Consider the following 18,810-nt stretch of genomic DNA (forward strand, 5'->3'; position numbering starts at 1 on the left):
TGCGGCCTCTCCCATTGCGGAGCACAGGCTCCAGACGCGCAGGCTCAGCGGCCATGGCTCACGGGCCCAGCCGCTCCGCGGCATGTGGGATCCTCCCGGACCGGGTCACGAACCCGCGTTCCCTACATCGGCAGGCGGACTCTCAACCACTGCGCCACCAGGGAAGCCCCATGGAGATTTTTAAAAATTATATTTATCCTTGATAATCTATGTACATATCAGTGAAAATAGTGGTCATTTAGAATTATGGATACTAGACAGAGGAAGATCTCAAGTTAGTGGGTTAGTGGCTGCTTAAAAAAAAACCTTCCTTTTTTTTTTTTTTTTTTTTTTTTTTTTTAAATTTTTTTTTATATACACAATTTTTTTTTTTTTTTGGCAATTTCCAAATGCTTTCTAATGAGCACATATAGTAAATACTAACATGTTAACTATATGTGCTCACTAGAATTTTTTGCATCACTCTGAGCATATAGTGTATTCAAATTTTAAACACTGATTTTCAACATGATATCTTTAGGTTTTTTAAAAAATTACTATAGGCAATAGATTTCTATTAAGAAAATTAGCAAAATTCTGAATAGGACAAAGAAGAGTTCAAGAAAACTACCCTGACTCTCTGCATGGTGATGTTTGTGACCCTGACCTTTGAATACACATTTTTTTTTTTTTTTTTTTTTTTTTACGGGACGCGGGCCTCTCCCTGTTGTGGCCTCTCCCGTTGCGGAGAACAGACTCCGGACGTGCAGGCTCAGCGGCCATGGCTCACGGGCCCAGCCGCCCCTCGGCATGTGGGATCTTCCCGGACCGGGGCACGAATCCGTGTCCCCTGCATCGGCAGGCGGACTCTCAACCACTGCGCCACCAGGGAAGCCCTGAATACACATCTTTATATACTTTGATCGATTTTTCTCTTTCTCAAGCCTCCCCGGAGTGCTTCCTGGTCAGAGTCTCTGCTTTTGCTGCTCCCTCTGTTTAGTGCGCTTTCATGTAGTACCTATGACACGACTATAGTACCTTTTTAAATTTTATTATTTATTTATTTTTGGCTGTGTTGGGTCTTCGTTTCTATGCGAGGGCTTTCTCTAGTTGGGGCCACTCTCTTCATCGTGGTGCATGTGGGATCTTCCCAGACCAGGGCTTGAACCCGTGTCCCCTGCACTGGCAGGCAGATTCTCAACCACTGCACCACCAGGGAAGCCCTATTTTTACTTTTCATATAGTCAGATTTTCTGGTAAAAATACTTCAACTATTTTTGTTCTTACATATTGAAAATGTCATGTGACCTAAGCTAAAGAGAAGTATACTGTATAGATTGTCACTTTGTTACTAGTGGTTAGAATCACCAGTAACTGGAGGGTTTTGTCAGCTATATTGATTTGTTGTTTTCCAAGGGTGAGCTTTCAAATTGTTCTTAGGATGTAGCTGTTTAATATTTTTGGAGGGTCTGGTCAAGGCATGAAATGCTGGGATGGGAGCTATGTGTCACTACAGATCGCTGCCAACATTTAGGAACGTGCTGGTGGAGATTGCTCTGGGGCACACCCCTGTGGAATAGTACCGACTGAGGAGTCAGAGGATCTGCTATGGGCGTGGCATTAGCAGGCATCCACTGTGAACCATCACGGCTGAGTCCTCAGACTCTGTGGGTGTTCCTGTGGACCCCCAAATGCATATCCTTAATCTAGCCCATCTCAGTCCCCTGCTGCTTGCTTTGCAGACTTTGGTTTTTACCCATTTCCTGTTGTGAGATTATTTATTCCTTGTGTCCACCTTCCTCATCCGCTTGTCCCTGACGTTGCTTCTAAAAATACTTGTGGGTTAAAGCAGCATTAGTGCATATCTCAGAGAAAGACTTAACATGTTGCAAAATATGATGGCTGGGGGTGGTAAATGGGTCAGGAAACTCTAGGGGCAAAATAAGAAGATAAATGAAAGTGTCCAAATGAAGTTAGAAAATATAATCCAATTATACAACACCTACTTATATGTGGACAAGTCATTTCAGTTTATTTTCCCCTCTTAATTTTGTTAGTATTAGAAAGCGCTGCTGTGGATTCTTACTGTATAATTTCTTTTTATTTAGATTATATACCTGACAGCAGAAGTGTGCATTTACTGTTTTGTACCAGCAAATTTGCACATTAGCATAAAAGAAACATTGTGAGCTTCCTAGAAATCTCCCTCATGGCTCCTGTCTGTCACTACTTCCTTTTCCCTGAAGAAAACTCTCTCATAACTTCTAGTAGCATAGATTAACTTTGCTGGTCTTTAAACTTTTATAAATATTAGAATCCTATGATATTCATGTGTGACTTTCAGTCATCATTACATTGTATGGTTCATCCATTTCGTTGTGTATGGTTCATTTTAATTATTGTATAGTACCCAAGTGTATGACTGTCCTATCATCTGATCTCCCAGATTGGGGGAATCTGGTTTTTAGGGGAGACTTGTGTGTCTCCCTCTCCTCAACCCCGCTCTGAGGCAGCCAAACTCCACTTCATATCTGGGGTGGGTGCTGAGTAAGAGAGAAAGCACCTCTTCAGTGGCAGATCTGGGCTTCGTTTTGGTTCGGGATGGGAGCCCAAGATGTTTTCCTGCCCACCCCCAGGGGCTGGTAGCTTTTGCTTCTTTCCTTCTCCCAGTTCTGTGGGCAGGAAGGAGGGTTATCTGTCCCTCCCTAGAAGCAGATGGGCTTTGCTTTTACTCCCTCCCCATTGTCCCTGGGAGTGAGGGTATGTATTTCCTCTCTCCGAGTAGCTGAAGGCTTGCGCTCCATTTGGGAGAAGGATTCAGGGACCTATACAGAGTTGCATGCCTGTCAGCTCTCAGTAGCCAAGTGCTTACTATGTGCCTGAGCCACTACGGGGGACTATGTCTGATTTGCCCCCCTCCTTCTCCTAAGCCCGTAATTGAGACCTGAGGAGAAGCTCTGACAGGTGAGTGCAACTCAGCTTGCACCGGGGACCTCCAGTTATTCTACACTGATGCTCTAGCTCATATCGGCCTTTAGGACTTTCGCAGATTTTATCTGACTTTCTCCTCCCCGCTTTGATGGCAGTCACCTCTTTCTCCCACTCCCTGTCAAAGGCGAAGCCGTTAGTCTCTTTGTCTCCCCATGACTGGTCTCCTCACTCTTTGGAATTCCCTTGATTGCTTTGCAGCCTGACGATTTAATATTATCTTTCTCCAGAGAGAATACGCTTTTGCTTTTGGAAAGTATGAGGGTAGGGAAGACCCCCTCAATGCAATCATTGAATGAATCTATTTGAAGCTGAACTTCAGTCTTTGTAAAGGATAGTCTATTTCACGCTAGTTTTAAGGTGTAGACCCACATGGTTCTCACTGAAAGGGCACCATTATTAGGCCATTTTTTTCCTTGGCAGCATATGGACGCCAATTTTTTTCCCTCCAGTCTCATGAGATTATGAAAAGCTCTCCATAGCTTCTTAGTATTTCAGCCACTACTTTTAGATAGTCAGATCCTGTTGGGGAGAAAGTAACATTCCCCCCTCCCCAACCCCACCCTGTTCCCTACAAGAGGGTAGCTGTGGAATGTCCCTCTCATGTTGATGGGTGTGAAAGGAAGCAAGCCTTACAGCCAGAGCTTGGAGCTGGAACATTCTGACTTCTGCCCACATATCGCTGGGGAAAGCAAGTCATACGGCAAGTCCAAAGGCAACATGCCAGGATATATAGTCGGCCCGTGATGAGCTCATAAAAAGGTATAGATGCAGAGAGGGATATAAAAAGGTCCTGACCAGCAATCAGACCACAGGTTACTTGTGTGTTGTATGAATCCCTGCAGTAAGTTTTCTGACATTGCAAGCCATTTTACTTTATTTATTTATTTTCTTTAACACAATGACATCTAGCCTTTGATTCTTTTCATTTCCTTCCATCACTAATCTTAAAAGGCAGGAAAAATTTTCTGACTACGAATTAAGTTAAATTTGTGATTTTAACAATAAGTTAATCAGTTAGACCCGTGGACGAATACACAGATGTAAAGATGTGGAGTAAATGTCACCATGACTTTCTCCTTCCTGTTTCAGTTACTGCTAAGTGATCGTGACATGCTTCTGCTCTGAGATCAGCTAAAGGTATCAACTGCACTCCAGCCACAAGGAGATGTGAGAGTTGAACACTATTGGCCATTCTTATACTAAATGAACCAGATTCTATACACTCTCAGATAATCAGAACACCTGAAATACAATAAAAATATGTATTTTTATGCAAGATAATATTCATCTGAGATTCCATGATGTGAAATATTTTACTTTTCTTAGTTCTTGCAAATATGGTAAATAGTGCTCATGGAGAAATGTCAGGACGTATGACATGAGAACTATTATGTGCCCTACAAACGAGGTATTACTTTTAACTATATTGTATTTATAGTGATATAGTAAATACTTGGTACCTTATATGATTATAAACTAATTTTACAAATTCAAGTCTGCATTTTATTTTCCCTTCAAAAATTAATTTCTGAAATAATTTGATTAGCCATTTCTCTGCAAGGAGTTGAATGGTAATCCCATTTCCCTTGTTGATGAGTATATTACCTGTAATTTGGATACATTTCTTTAGCCCCTTTCCAAGTTGCAGTTATGTGTATACACACACACACACACACACACACACACACACACACACACCCCTTCGGTTCATGTGAACTACCACTAGTTGACAAACTCTTCTAGCATGTGTCAATTCACGCAACAAACATTTTGTACCTTCTATACAAATATGAATAAAACATGTTCCTTTGTCTTGGGCAACTCACAATTTTTGTCTCTGCAAATAACACTATCCAGTGCACACAAATATAGACTTAGAGGCATACAGATGAGGGATTTGGTGCATTTGTGAAAGGCTTCAAAGAAGAGGGACATTAAGTGGGGTCTTGATAAATATGATACAGCTCATTAGTCACAAAAGAAGGGGAAGAGGTAAGACAGCTCAGGTAAAAGCATTTCACAACTTAAAGGCATAAAGCCATGCTGGTATAGAACATGTTTAGGAATTGCAGTGAAAGCAGGTAGGTTAGTAAGTAAAGTATTTCATTAGTTTGTACAAGACAGTGGCGTTAGGGATGGAGGGAAGGGGCTTTTGAAGAGACATGTTAAAGGTAGTTGTTAAGACTTGGTGATCAAATGTAGCGGAAGGTGGAGGGGAAAGTGGTGAAAGAATCAAAGATGGCTCCATGTTCTTATTTCGGGTTACCGTCGAGTGTAGTTTTGGTCACTGGCACAGAGAATGCAGGGCAAATGAAAGACTATTGGGGGGCAGTAGAAAGGGATTCTTATCACTCGAAAGGGATAAGCTTGGCTTTACCGATGTTCATATTGAGACTACCAGGTACAAGGCTGCGGGATCTAGGTACAGTACGTACTTTAAAATGGAATTTAAGGGCTTCCCGGGTGGCGCAGTGGTTGAGAGTCTGCCTGCCGATGCAGGGGACACAGGTTCGTGACCCGGTCCGGGAGGATCCCACATGCCGCTGAGCGGCTGGGCCCGTGAGCCATGGCCGCTGGGCCTGTGCATCCGGAGCCTGTGCTCTGCAACGGGAGAGGCCACAACAGTGAGAGGCCTGCGTAACGCAAAAAAAAAAAAAAAAAAAAAAAATGGAATTTAAGGGCTTGGCATGAGAGACTGCAACCACTGAAATGGTGGCAAGATAGTTAGATATACCCTGGGTAGGCGCTAGATATAGGTCTAGGGCGGGGTAAAAAAGCGTAAGGCAGGACACAGACACAGATCTCTAACTCAGAATAGGATAGGCAATGACAAGAGAGCAAGGAAGGACCACCAGTCCAGAGGGTGGGACGCTGCAGGAGATGCAAATTCTGAGCAGTTAGCCAGGAACCATGGAACCCAAGGGCAGGACAGAAAGCATGGTCCAGATTCGGGGAAGTCAGCAAGATGGAAACAAATTGAGCACCAGAGTGTACGAGTCCTGGAGCTTCCTGTGGAAGCCTATTCCCAACTATTTTGACCTGGGGCTTCAAGCAGATATTATTGAAAATATTTCTAGAGAATAAGGAGGAAGAGGAATTCTGAAGGGTGCCATGTCCCATTTGGTATATTTTTAGAGTGAGATAAAGATGTTCTCAACTAGCTGCAGTGATGTTTATGTGTCATACATGTGTTTCTACGCCAGAAAAAGGAAAAGGGAAGGGCTGATGAAATATTTGACATAGCGTTGTCTAGTACAACAGGATAATTATCATTTGATTTATTTCTTACTTGACTATAGGCTTACCTTTTTGCTTTAGCATTATTTTCACAGACACTGTTATTTATAAATTATTCAAACTGTTTCAGCCGAAATGTGTATGTACTTCTAGTTTCTTGTACTGAACAACATTTCATAAGGCAGAGTTTGGTAAACCCCTCTGGTTGAAACACATTGTTATTACTTTAGGTGCTGACCATTCTGGAGCCGGTTTCCAATTGCCTTGATTAAAGTAGGAACATTCTATGGCTTGGATGACTTACATTTCACATTGGTTTGAGCAAGATGATTGCTATGAAGGACTACAAAGAGTAAGATATATTTACGTTGTAATTCTAATTTTCTGTGATTTTTTTCTGCTTTATTTCTCATGCAGCTGTATTTCTGTGTCATTTATATTGTGGACATTTTTGCATTGCAGGATTCTGAGGGTAAATAGGATACTTATCTGATAGACTTAAAAGCAGAGGTAAGAAGATATATAAGGATAGTCATTTATTGAAGAAAAGGTGTTTTTTTCTATCCTGATTTCAGATGAATTCTTAACGTGTTCAGATTGTCTTTAGGCTTTAAAGATAAAATAGGATTCTTTCTAATGAGATTAATGTATGAAAATAGCAATAATTTCAAGAAAGTAATTTTACATAATTTTATGATAGAAATATGTATGATAATACCATGTATTATAATAATATTGTAAAAGAAAATGAAAAAATGTTCTGAAGAAGAGTGCCACGTTCCATTTGGTAAATTTTTAGGCAATTAATTATGCTCAAAGGGATTTGCATTGTTACTATGGCAACTGTTGCGCAGCACAGCTATTCTGATCTATTTCTACTGCGATAGCAGAAAACTGCCATCTTTAAATGCACCTTATCAAAATGGATTTAGTTTAGAATAACATAAGATTTCTCTTTGATTGTGGTCACCTTTTCAATGAAGGATTTCTTAATTATCTAAATGAAGGAGATTTGTGGATTTTTCTTTTCATTAATGAGTGGAACAAAAGAGCCAGAATATCTTGATGGAGTTTTACCAGCTTTATCCCCATTGTTGTTTGAGGGCGTGTACTACTAAAGACATGCAGTGCTGAATTTTTCTTCCTTCCTCCTTACTTCTTCAGGGTACTATTCTAATCACATCAATCAAAGATATTTTCTCAGCATTTTACTTCTTTTAGATTATCTTTTTAGTTGTAAATCCTCAGCAGTTTAAGCCTCTTGGGTTTTCTTCTTCAGATTTTTTTTTTTTTTTTCAGCTGTGAAACAAGCTGGTAAACATCTCAGGAGCCAGCAAATATCTAACTCTGGAGAATAACCCTCATGGTATGGATCCTAAAGCGTTCTTCAGAAGGGAGGTTGAGAATTACTGGGTAGCTCACCATCCCGAATTCCAGCCTTAACCATAATGATAGAAATATTTCAGCTTATGAGTTTAATATCAGTATTTGAAGTTGCGCTGGACACATACACACACACACACACACACACACACGTGTGCAAGCACTGTAAGGCCAGCATCCTTTTTTATATTGTGTGTGTGCATTTAAAATGTAATAACAGTGTATTTCTGATGTTCAGACAGAAAGCTTTTTTTTTTTTCAGGTGTAGGTGTTTTTTTCAGGTGTAGGTGTAGGTGTTTTTTTCAGGTGTAGGTGTAGGTGTTTTTTTCCTCTATGGGAAAGGAAAGGGATGACAATTAATTTGGAGGGAGGGGTGACTGATTTTAAGAAAATGCGTTTTGCTAAAATTGTGTGTCTCTTTTTAGTGATTTTGAGGCAGCTCATGGAGATTTTGAGGATTCAAAATCCTTCCCTCCACCATAGCCCCAATCTGCCCTTTAATAAACTATGGCCTTTATAAGTGAATTCCTTGTTCTGAGACATATTAAAAGAATAACTATTCTCATATATAGATATAGTCCAACCCTAAAATTACCATATCCTCTTCATGAGTTTAAGCTTTTCTTGGCTCCAGTTTTGATCCGTTCTTATACAGACTTAGATGACAATGAAGCAGCTTATTCTAAGTAATGAAAATGGAAACATGATTATTTAATTTCTTCTAAAATTCCAGCTTAAAAATTTTCAGATGATATATATGTGCACATATACCCTATATAGTCAACATTCAGAATACCAGATTTTTCCATTGTTGTATTTTTAATGCTTACTGGAAAAGATAAGTTGGTTTTTGAGCTAAAAATTATAATTGAGAAATGTAGTGTTTGAAAAAAGTCACATACAAGTATGAGTTTTATCCTTAGATCGCTGAAGTGGCCTTTATACTTTGATATAATTAATATTTATGGCATATGTATATATTTCTACACACACAGCACATGTATATGAGCTTGATTTTAACTTAGTTTTATAATTTTATTTTTGGCAGTATTGTAACTCTAGCTATATTTAAATTTCATGCTTATGTCGTATAATCTTGCATATTCAGAGGTGAGCTTTAATGTTATACAAATCTAATGCAAATATACTCTTATAACTTGCTTTTTTACATTTCATACACTTACACTTCAGTGTAATTATAATGTATGCATTGTGTATTTCATATAATATAAGATTGAAACCAAGAGTAGAATTTAGGTTAAAAAAATGAAAATAATAGCTCTGTAGGGCTGTAGTTGCCAGGCAACTGACACTGTCAGTTGCATGTGAGGTGACACAATGCTCAGACTTTCTTCCTGAATCCTTTGTAAATCTGCATTATTCAGTGAACTGCAAGGTTTAGTACTTTATCTTTAAAGTGTGTATATTGTTTCTGGGCCAGAAAGATGATGTTTTCTGAAATAGCAAATCTTTAGAATGGACATGGAAATTCTTAGGTGGTTCACATAAGAAGGAAACATATTCTTAACTAAAGCTAAAAGGGTACGTAATATTTACCTGAAATTAAAACTACCTGTCACATACAGTTAAAATAGATTAGATTTCCTATATATGTGACATATTTGTAGGATTTATATTTAAAATATAAACATGTATTTTGAAATGGACTTTCGGTTGAATGTTTTCTATTTTTAGTAATGCAGAATCACTAATGCTGTAAACATTCATGCTGACCACAATGATATCAAAAGCTTCTGGACATTTCTTTTTATCTCCTCGGTGACTCTAGATATCACTTAATAAAGGCTACATAATATTATATATATATATATATATATATATATTTTATGATACTTTTGAGGAAAATAATATAGACGTTTCAAATACTAGCAGTTTAAATACATAATTCAGAATTATAGATGCAATAGTATTCATATGTTTAATGATGCATGATTTTTTAATACCTCATTCAAAATCCTAATTTTTTTAAGAAGCTGCCATTTTGTTTTTTCCTGTTTATTATTTTAATGGCTGGTGTAGGCAAGTTATTCAACTCTGAATTATGAAGGATTTAAGTCGTTGGACTATAAGACTTATAAAAGCTGCTTAGAAGCGTACGAAGGCATACCAAATTGTATGACGATGTTGAAATGTTTATATTATCTGAAGTTAGAAACTAAAAAGAAGTAAATCAGGATAAACTGATAAAATAAAAAGCATTGGCATGGATTTAGAAGTAATTTATTTGTTTTCAATAAATAAAGAGTTAGCAGAGGGACTTTTAGTTTCAAACCAGTTTGTCATGTAGGAGCTCAGAAGTCTTTACTCTGGCCTAAAACAGATCAACAACGTTTCTTAGATTCATAAGAGAAGTGAGGTCACAAGGCAAACCGCTGCCCCAGGTTGGAGAGACAGACAGGCAGATACAGAGAATCCCAATGCACCAGAGCCGAAACCCACCAGCAGAAACCTCTGTGGGAACCAGAGCCAGAGTGGAAAACCTGAACTGTAATTGGTGAATTGCTGGAGGCTCATATATCAAGTCCGAGAGTTAAAAACTCAGGACGGCGGGGGGAGTAATAAGGAGGCCTCCAGGCTTTTCTGAGTTTTACCTCCAGGACCTTTACCAGGTTTTCACAGTAAATATCAGAGAAAGATCCCTTCATGCTTCTGCCAAAGGAAGAGGAAAAGGAATTGTTTTGAAATATGTCAGAGCACTCTTCTTCTTAACAAGGCTGCCTGTGAGGAGAAACTATTTTACGAGAGCCTGATCTGCAGAGATTATATCAGCACCTAACCTATCTGGGGGAAGGGAAATACCCAGTCCCCGCTAACTAGCTATCCTGTGCCACCTAGGGGAGAAAGATCCCTGAGAAAACTGGTGAAATTCCCATTCCACAGCCATAGGCTCATCAGAAGACAGAGACTTAATCATAGGACCGCAGAATGCTCTCTCTCCTCCCACAACTTAACATTACATTACTAAAGGTCTGCTTACCAGTTCCTTTTAGCCACTAACATCATGTTCTCCTTTCAACAAAAAATCACAAGGCACACTAAAAAGCAAAAAACACAGTTTAAAGAGATTAAACAAGTATCAGCTCCGAAGTCAGATACGGCAGGGATGTTGGAATTTATCCAACCAATAATTTTTTTTTAAAGTATGATTAGTATGCTGAGGGCTTTAATGAAAAAAGTAGACAACATGGAAAAACAGATGGATAATTTAAACAGAGAGATGGAAATTCTAAAAAAGAATCAACAAGAAATACAAGAGATCAGAAATACTGTAACAGAAATGAAGAATGCCTTTAATAGATTCATTAGTAGACTGGATATGACTGAGAAAAGAATCTCTGAGCTTGAGAATATGACAATAGAAACTTCCAAAACTAAAAAGAAAAGAGAAAAAAATGAAAAAATAACAGAACAGAATGTCCAAGAACTGTGGGACAACTACAAATGTACAACTACATTTCCATACACATAACGGAAATACCAGAAGAAGAAAGACAGGGACAGAAGCAATAATTGAAACAATAATGACTTAGAATTTCCTAAAATTAACATCAGACACCAAACCGCAGATCCACGAAGTTTGGAGAACACTAAGCAGGATAAATGCCAAAAAAAAAAAAAAAAAATACGCCTAGGAAAATCATATCCAAACTTCAGAAAATCAAAGACAAAGAGAAATCTTAAAAGAAGCCAGAGCAAGGGTCAGAATTATATCCACTTCTCAGAAACCATGCAATCAAGAAGAGAGTGGAATGAAACGTTTAAAGTGTTGAGAGAACTAAAACACCAACCTAGAATTCTGTACCTTGTGAAACTATCTTTCAAAAGTGAAAGAGAAATAAAGGCTTTCTTAGACAAACAAAAATTGGGGCATTTGTTGCCAGTAGACCTGCCTTGCAAGAAATGTTAAAAAAAAAAAAGTTCTTCAGAGAGAAGGAAAATTATATAGGTAGAAATTCAGATCTACATAAACAAAGGAAGAACAGGGCTTCCCTGGTGGTGCAGTGGTTGAGAGTCTGCCTGCCGATGCAGGGGACGCGGGTTCGTGCCCCGGTCCGGGAGGATCCCGCATGCCGCGGAGCAGCTGGGCCCGTGAGCCATGGCCGCTGGGCCTGCGCGTCCGGAGCCTGTGCTCCGCAACAGGAGAGGCCATGACAGTGAGAGGCCCGTGTACAGCAAAAAAAAAAAAAAGAAAAAGAAAAAAAAACAAAAACAAAGGAAGAACAGTGCAGAATGACTAAGTGATGGTAAAATAAAAACTTTCATTTTCTTATTCTTAATTGACCTAACAAATAAGTTTGTTCAAAATGAAACTAGTGACAATGTCTTTGATTATGTAAGCTTATGTGTGTACACACACACACATACACATACATACATATATATGTGTCAGGTATGCTTATGTGTGAGTGAAATGAATGACATCAATGATACAAGAGATTAGAAAGAGGAATTAGGATTATTTTGTTTTTATAAGGTACTGAGAAGTGGAATAGTATTATTTGAAAGTAGACTTGGATTAGTTGTCAATGTATATTGCAAAATCTAGGACAAGAACTTAAAATGTTTTTTTGTTGTTGTTTTTTGTTTTGTGGTACGCGGGCCTCTCACTGTTGTGGCCTCTTCCGTTGCGAAGCACATGCTCTGGACGCGCAGGCTCAGCGACCATGGCTCAGGGTCCCAGCCGCTCTGCGTCATGTGGGATCTTCCCAGACCGGGGCACGAACCTGCGTCCCCTGCATCGGCAGGCAGACTCTCAACCACTGCGCCACCAGGGAAGCCCTAAAATGTTTTTAAATGAGGTATAATTGATATGCTAAGAAAGGAGAAAAAATTGAGTCGTACTCAGTTGAAACCACAAAAGAAAGAGAAAGTGTGGGAGACAAAAACAGGACCAAAGATCAAGGGCAACAAAATGAAACAGTAAATATATAGTAGATATTACTCCAACTATATCAATAATCACCTTGAATGTTGATGATCTACACGCACCAATTAAAAGACAGAGTTTGTCAAAGTGGATAGAAAAACAAGGCCCAACTATATGTTTTCTGCAAGAAATTCACATTAAATATAAAGGCACATATAGATTAAAAGTAAAGGGATGGAGAAAATATACCATGCTAACACTAATCAAAAGAAGTAGGCATGTCTGTCTTAATTTCAGATGGAGCAGACTTCAGAGCAAGGAAAGCTATCCGGGATAAAGAGGGACATTACATAATAATCAAGGGGTCAGTATTCCAAGAAGATATAACAATCCTTAATGTGTATTTGCCTAATAACAGAGTATCATAATACATGAGGCAAAGCTGATAGAAGTGCAAGGAGAAATAGATGGACCCACTATTATAGTTGGGGACTTTAATATCCCTTTATAACAGTTTAACAGATCTAGCAGACAGAAGGTTAGTAGGGACATAGCTGAACTCAAGAGCATCTTCAATCAACTGGATATAATTGACATCTATAGGCTACTTCATCCAACAACAGCAGATTACACATTCTTCTCAAGCTCACAAGGAACATTCACAGACTAGACCATGTTCTGGACCAAAAAACACACCTTAACAAATTTTAAAAGTATAGAAATAATACAGGTCTGCTCTGAGACAGTGGAACTAAACTAGATATCAGTAGCAGAAACATAGCTGGAAACCCCCCAAATACTTAGAGATTAAACAACACTTTTCTAAACAGCACATGGATCAAAGAAGAACTCTCAAGAGAAATTAAAAATTATTTTGAACTAAATGAAATTGAAAATACAACTTAATGAAGTAAAAGCCCACAAAAGCAGGGCTTGGAGGGAAATTTATAGCATTTAGTGCATTTCTTAGAAAAAAAGGAAGATCTAAAATCAGTCATCTAAGCTTCTGCCTTAGGACACTAGAAAAAGAAGAGCAAATGGAATTCAAAGTAAGCAGAATAAAAGAAATAATAAAAATTAGAGCAGAAATTAATGAAATTGAAAATAGAAAATGAGTAGAGAAAACAAAACTAAAAGCTGCTTCTTTGAAAAGATCAATAAAGTTTATAAGCCTTTAGCCAGGCTACTTAAGAAGAAAAAGAGAAGAAATATATTACTAATATTAGTAGTGAAAGAAGAGATATCACTACAGATCCTATGGACATTAAAAGGATAATAAAGGAGTACTATCAATAATTCTATGCCCACAAATTTGATAACCTAGATGAAACGAACCTATTTTTTGAAGACACGGTTTGCCAAAACTCACACAAGAATAAATAGACAATCTGTGTAGATGTGTATCTAGACCTGAATAGACCTTTGTATCAACAGATGCTGAAAATCATTTGACAAAATCCAATACTCGTTCATGATGAAATCTCTCAGCAACCTAGGAATAGAGAGTAACTTCCTCAACTTGACAAAGAACATATTTATTCCTCATCTTGATAAAGAACAAAAGCCCTGTAACTAACATCATACTTAACGGTGAGAAACTTGAAGTTCTCCTGCTATGATCAGGAACAAGGCAGGGATGTCTGCTCTCACCACTGCTTTTCAACACTGTACTGAAGTCCTAAGTAATGTAACTGGACAAGAAAAGGAAATAAAAGGTATACAGATTGGCATGGAAGAAATCAGACTGTCTTTGTTCACAGATGACTTTAGTGTCTGCGTAGAAAAAAACCTCCTGGTACCAATATAGTGATTTTAGCAAGATTTTAGAATACAAGATTAATATACAAAAGTCAATCACTTTCCTGTGTACCAGCAATGAACAAGTGTAATTTGAAATTTAAAACACATTACCATTTACAATAGCACCTCAAAAATGAAATACTGAGGTTTAAATCTGACAAAATATGTACAAGATCAATATGAGAAAAACAATGAAACTCAGACAACAGGTATCAAAGAACTAAATAAATGGAGAGATATTCCATGTTCAGGGATAGAAAGAATCAATAGTGTCAAGATGTCACTTATTGCTAAAACTTGATCTATAGATGTGATAAAATCCCAACCAGAATCTCAGGAAGTTATTTTTTTTGGATATTGACAAACTGATTCTAAAGTTTATATGGAAAGGCAAAAGACCCCAAACAGCTAACACAGTGTTGAACGAGAGCAGCAAAGTCAGTGGCCTGACACTACCTGACTCTACCCAACTTGAAGGCTTACTGTAAAGCTACAGTATTAAGACAGTGTACTATTGATAAAAGAATAGACAAATAGATCAGTGTAACAGAGAGCCCGTAAATACACCCACATAAATATAATTAACTCATCTTCAACAAAGGATCAAAGGCAATACAATGGAGAAAAGATAGTCTTTTCAACAAATGGTACTAGAACTGGACATCCACATGCAAAAAAAGTAATCTAGACTAGACCTTACATCTTTCATAAATGGATTTTAGACCCTAAAGGTAAAACACAAAACTATTAAACCCCTAGAAGATAACATAAGAGAAACCTAGATGACCTTGGGTATGGCCATGAATTTTTAGATTCAACACCAAAGGCATCATCCATGAAATAAATAATTGAATGCTAAACTTTATTAAATTAAAATATTCTCCTCTGTGAAAGACGGTGTCAAGAGAAAAAGAAGACAAGCCACAGACTCGGAGAAAATATTTGCCAAAGACCATCTAATAACTGTTACCCAGAATATGTGGAGAACTCTTAAAATTCAACAAGAAAAGACAAACATCCCAATTAAAAAAAACCAAGGACCTACTGTATAGCACAGGGAACTATAGTCAATATCCTGTAATAGCCTAAAATGGAAAAGAATCTGAAAAGTAATACATATATATATATATGAACCACTTTTCTGTACATCTGAAACTAACACAACATTGTAAATCAACTATACTTCAATAAAAATAAAAGGGAAAAAGACTTGAAAAGACACCTCACTGAAGAAGATGACATGTAAGCTATGGAAAGATGTCCAACATCATAAGTTATTAGGGAATTGCAAATTAAAACGACAGTGAGATAACTACTATGTGCCTATTCGAATGGCCCGTCTAAAACACTGACAACACCGAAGGATGGTGAGGATGTACAGCAGCAGGAACTCTCATTCATTGCCGGTGGGAATGCAAAATGGGGCAGACACTTTGGAAGACAGTTCAATAGTTTGTTACAAAATAAACATACCCTTACCAGGATCCAGCAATCTCTTCCTTTTCCACTCCTTCTTATTTACCTAAATGAATTGAAAAGTTATGTCCAGACAAAAACCTGCATACAGATGTTTATAGTGACTTTATTCGTAATTGCCCAAACTTGCAAACAACCGCATGTCCTTCAGCAGGTGAATGGGTCGACAAACCACGGTACATCAAAACAATGGACTGTTATTCAGTGCTAAGAAGAAATGAGCTATCAAGCCATGAAAAGACATTGAATACATATTACTAAGTGTAAGACACCAATCTGGAAAAAAACACCATACTGTATGATTTCCAGCTATGTTCTGGAAAAGGCAAAGCTATGGAGACAGTAAAAAGATCAATGGTTACGTGAAACTACTTTGTATGATGCTACAATGGTGATGCATGTCGTTATGCATTTGTCAAAACCCGTAGAATGTGCAACTCCAAGAGTGAACCCTAATGTAAACTCTGGACTTTGGATGGTAATGATGTGTCAGGGTAGGTTCATCGTTATAACAAATGTACCATCTGGTAGGGATGTTGATAGTGGCGGAGCTTGTGCGTGTTGGGGAACTGGGGGGGGCGAATGAAAATCTCTGTAATTTCTACTCAGTTTTGCTGTAAACCTCAAACTGCTCTAAAAATAAAGTTTATTAATTTTTTAAAAAGTAAAACAGAGTTAGAAGAAAGTGAAAATTAAATGACTCCATTTTGCCTGTATATTTAAATATCTTTCCCTTATGTTTCTTTTCCAAATATAAACTCAAAATTTGTTTACACACAAACATTAATAGTAATCATACATACCAAGGATAAACTATAACAGCCTATTTAATTCACATGTGGTTGAAATAATGTCTATTTTCAATGAAAAGTAATATTGTCATAACATTACTAATTGAAAAAAAGTGTATTTTAAAAATTTATCCAGAATGCTAGGTGTCATTAGAGGAGGAAGAAAGCAGGTATTTGTAGCAGTTTCTTACGCTTGTAAGCACCGAAAGGTTGGTAGCACCGCTTTTTTATCCTGCCAGTTTTCACTGCAAATTATTTACTTTTTTGGGGAAATATATCACTAGTTCTACCCAGATAAAGGAATTTAATGGGATGAAGATAGAAATTGGAGAAGAAAGAGAAGGGGAAAAAAGAGATCTTTTCAGGAAGTGGAAATACGAACTAGAAAAGATATAAAGAGGAAAGTAGCTTTATAAATAAATGAGATATAACGTAACTGACTCTGGACTCGTTTACTCTAAAATCCTCTGCCCTGCCACATAAACGATTTATATTCTGTAATTTCCAGCTTCCTTCTGTCCTCTCTTCACAATGAACACTACTGTTAAGCCAGCTTGTATTCCTGCCTTGTGTACCTCGAATAGTTTCTGTGAGGACGTAGAGTCAATGTGAAGACTTGTGAAGTTCTGAGACAGAGGTCACAATCCTCCCAACATTGTATTGGCTTACAGTGTTTTACGCTTGAATTTGCTGCCTTGAAGGAATTGCCAGTGTATAAAAATTGGTACGTTTACATAAACATCTGGACATTTCCATTTCTTTGGGAAGTTCCAGAAATCTGGCAACATGGAGTAACCTTCTCCAGTGGTACTAGACCCTTTAGATAGGATATGCACTTTCTATTTCACCCTGGTCCTTGTCACTCCTGGTAGGATTAGCAACCCTTGGTCAAATGTCAATCGTCATTTATTTTATAATCTCTCGCTTCCTTAACTGAAATGACTGGCCTTGATGTTTGTTGACATTTGGAGATTTCAACTCCTGTTCTTTGAAAGTAAACGCTGAGATTGATAGCGCTAGTAGAAAATGTTTTCAGGGCGTAAAGATAAGGATTGAAGAAAACAGATGTAAAACAAAGAAGAGGAAGTTTATTGAATAATGGAATTGACTGATATGCCTCTGAATTTGTTTCTCAAGGCAAACATGTCCCAGGTAAGACAAGTGGGACTGCTGGCTGCTGGATGTCAGCCATGGAACAAAGATGTGTGCGTTGCCAATGGAGACAGGTTTGCGTACTGTGCTACCCTGGCCATCTATATTTATCAGGTAAAAGAATGCTGATTCTTTGCAAGTTTTCCTTTTATCAGGTAAAATTACTATTTAATTAATACTTGAAAAGCTTAATGCTGTAACTTTATTGATATTTTATTGTATATTTTGTTACTATTTATACTATGTTAGTTTTACAAGTCAAGCTTTTAGAAAATGCTCATATCATAATATTAAATTATTAGCAAATTCTTAATTGATTTAGTAATCCTATTTTGATGCTATTCATCAAAAAGAATTTCTTCAAGACTTAAAGGTCCTGTTTTATGAACGGTGAACAAGTAGTTCTTAATTCTTTTAAACTATATTCCCTTATAAATAAATGGAATTCATTTGTCCATTTATTTCAAACCTTGCTCAGTAACATGTGATACGAGAAAATAGTCTTATCAGTTGAAGAAGTGAGTAGTCCTTTAGAGAGCCTTCTATTAAAAATAGTGCAGTTGTAACATATTTTGAGATAGTCTTGGGATAAACACCTTTATCACTACCTTTTCTCATGTGCTGGCTCCATCCAGACATCTCTTATCAGTCCCCAATCTACACAGCCAACGGCCTTCTGAATTTTTTCATATAGAGGTGCCATGAGCACCATAAATCCAAGTCCAGTTTTTCTTCTTAAACCTGGAGCCAGTATTTCAGTGTCACCCACTAACCATTAGTCTAAACCGCAGATGTGAGAGTTATCACTGACTCCCTCTTCTACTCACGTCCTGCACCCTAGGTAACCAGGACCGGTTCTGGTATTTTCTACCTTTTACTCCCTTCTTCATATCCTTCTCACCTAAACTACTATAACGGTTTCTTAATATTCTCTTTGCCTCTATCTTGACTCCCTCTAACTTATCCTTCAGTATAATCAGTCATCTATAATGCAGATCTAAACTTTTCCGTCTTCAGTCGCTCCTCATTCCTTAATATTAACATCCAACCTCATGGTATGACAGCCTTTCATGATCTTCCTGTCTCCGTCTCCCTGGCACCTTGTGCTCCAGA

General features: G+C 37.8%; 1 protein-coding gene across 10 annotated transcripts in view; it reads left to right on the top strand.

Moving 5' to 3' along the window:
* The window catches only part of WDR17 (WD repeat domain 17), an 81,920-nt gene that overhangs the window by 6,537 nt on the left and 56,573 nt on the right, over positions 1-18,810 (top strand). For 9 of the 10 annotated variants that reach the window (XR_003003282.1, XR_003003279.1, XR_003003281.1 and 6 more), the window contains 2 exons: positions 6,438-6,559; positions 17,683-17,811. Coding sequence is in view for 6 of the 10 variants with exons in the window: in XM_024744944.1 (XP_024600712.1) it covers positions 6,494-6,559; positions 17,683-17,811 (195 nt within the window). In the remaining 4 variants the exon portion in view is untranslated. Of the gene's footprint in view, positions 1-6,437; positions 6,560-7,506; positions 7,574-17,682; positions 17,812-18,810 lie in introns of all 10 variants that reach the window. The other variant, XM_024744946.1, reaches the window with a different exon arrangement.

Source organism: Neophocaena asiaeorientalis, unplaced genomic scaffold (genome assembly GCF_003031525.2).
Source record: "Neophocaena asiaeorientalis asiaeorientalis breed wild unplaced genomic scaffold, Neophocaena_asiaeorientalis_V1.1 scaffold267, whole genome shotgun sequence".
Lineage (NCBI taxonomy): Eukaryota > Metazoa > Chordata > Mammalia > Artiodactyla > Phocoenidae > Neophocaena > Neophocaena asiaeorientalis.